The following is a 2,046-nucleotide window of genomic DNA, read 5'->3' as shown; positions in this document are numbered from 1 at the left end:
TCAGTTCTCCAACAGGTCCGTCATGAAGTCGATGTAGACGATGGCCAGGCGGAGCGTCTCGATGCGCGACAGCCGCTTCTCGTACGCGAACGTGGGCACCTTTCTCCGGAGCTCGTCGAACGCCTCGTTCAGGCTGAACATGCGCCTCCTCTCGCGCACGTTGGCCGCCTGTCGCTGGCCCACCGTGATGACCCTCCGCCGCTTATTGCTGCTGGACCTCCCGCCGTGCGCGTGCGTCTCCTCCTCCCGGTCGTAGCCATCGTCCTCCTCCTCCTCCTCCTCCGCGTCCTCGTGGCCGTGGAGCAGGTTGTCTTCTTCAGTGTGTGTTTCCCGCCGGGTCCAGGACGGGTCGTATAGTCGGGTGGTCCGGTAGGCCTGATGGCTGGTAGTGTTACTATTATCCATCATTTGCTGCTTTGGTCCCAATAATGGACGCTTATGATGATGAAACTCCGTCAGTTCCATGTCACTGACAAAGTCTATTAACGTGGAGTCTACAAAGCGTTCTTGCATCTCCATCATGGCCCAACTGGACCAAAACACATGAGCCCCGTCTCACATTGCGAATATGGGTCTTTATATATATGTTTTGGTGTTCAGTCATGCGAAAAAACCAGTGGGGAGAAAGAAAAAGCTTTGGAGGATTGATTGGCTTCTAGACTAAAATGATCGCACATGGAGGCCGGCTGAGCGCGCGTGGAGGCGAGTGAGCATCTTCATATAATTCCATCCCTTAATTCTTCAAATGTGGTCAGCGGGTGATCCCGTGCAGTTCCTTCTTGGCTCACGTCCAAATAGCCATTTCCCTGCTGTTTTAATAAGCCCTCGGTCTGATCTCCCAGCACGACCTTTTTCATGTCCCCCTCTACCCTAAAATCGGGTCCATTTCAGACGAAAGTAGCCGTCCTATATAAGTGAGTTTGAATCCGAGGAGCGAAGCTTAAAAAGGGACCGATGAAAGGGAGCTGAACGAAGGCCCCGCTTGACGCTGCTGTCCTCCTCGAAGCTTTTAATGATGCATCTGAAGAGCGGAGGCTCTTGACAGAGGGGTCATACAGTCTTGTTTGCTCTTTTCTCCTCCACTTCGGAGGCTAAATAATGACACTTTTATCACTTAAAACAGGCCAGAAAACGAGACCAAACAGAACATTCCCCAACAGTCGCTATACACTGCGAGCTTTTCTGTTGCAAATTAAAGCAAATAGCTTCCCCGTTCCCATGGAGGGACAGTGTCCACAATCCGAGGGCCGCTGACAGGCTCAGTAACTGTGGGCCTTAGTCATCAGAGAGATGGGGAGGGAGTGTTGGTCATTCAAACGTTCCTTAATAAGCCTATGTAGCTTGCCCTAGATAATAAAAAAGAAAAAAATGAAAGCAAAAAGAAAATTAAGTCAGAGTTCTCTATAGGGCCGACATTAAAATTACTTAAAAAATCACGTAAAAAAATAAAATAAGAAAAAAACATCACTCTACTTATGACATATAGACTATATAGAAAATAATGCAAAAATAAGACATTTCCATATTATTATAGGATGCCATCATGGTATATGATGTGTCACATGCCTAGAGGGGTGTATCTTGGCTATGGGGCACAAGCTCAGTGTAATTTAACCATAAAGGCACACTTGAGACAAGTGTGCCTTTATGGTTAAATTACACACAATATTATTAGTCTCCATTTCCAACTGCAGTGAGTGAACATAAGATTAATGTTAAACGAATCCAGCTGAAATGAATGATCTTTAAGGTGCTTTTAAACACAGATTGATTTTCATTTGGTTTCCCTTGAGGCATTCACACATTTGGCATCAGTCGTTTGTTATAGAATGCTCAGAGTTCCTCCACCACTGACCTGTTAACACATTATGTGAAATATTTCGGACAATTAGTTCATATGGGGGAGATATAAATTCCACCCTTGTTCCACTAACGTTGAATTTATACCCTACAACAAAGAATAAATCACTTTAAATTCCTTCCTGTGTTGCCTTGTTGAAGTTTGGACTTTATTCTGTAAATAAAAAATTAGAATTGACCAAGGAT

At 45.5% G+C, this 2,046-nt stretch overlaps 1 protein-coding gene across 1 annotated transcript; it reads right to left on the bottom strand.

Annotated features, from left to right (window-relative positions):
• LOC306937947 (uncharacterized protein) lies at positions 1–519 on the bottom strand (the record flags this gene model as incomplete). The annotated part of the gene is made up of 1 exon (XM_079521971.1): positions 1–519. One exon carries the CDS (start codon positions 517–519, stop codon positions 1–3), a length of 519 nt encoding a protein of 172 aa, XP_079378097.1.
• Between the last annotated feature and the right edge of the window lie 1,527 nt (positions 520–2,046).

This window comes from Electrona antarctica (assembly GCF_951216825.1).
Source record: "Electrona antarctica genome assembly, chromosome: 15".
In the NCBI taxonomy this organism is placed as follows: Eukaryota; Metazoa; Chordata; class Actinopteri; order Myctophiformes; family Myctophidae; genus Electrona; species Electrona antarctica.
The sequence above is the reverse complement of the archived record's forward strand: the minus strand, read 5'-3'. Positions and strand labels throughout refer to the sequence as shown.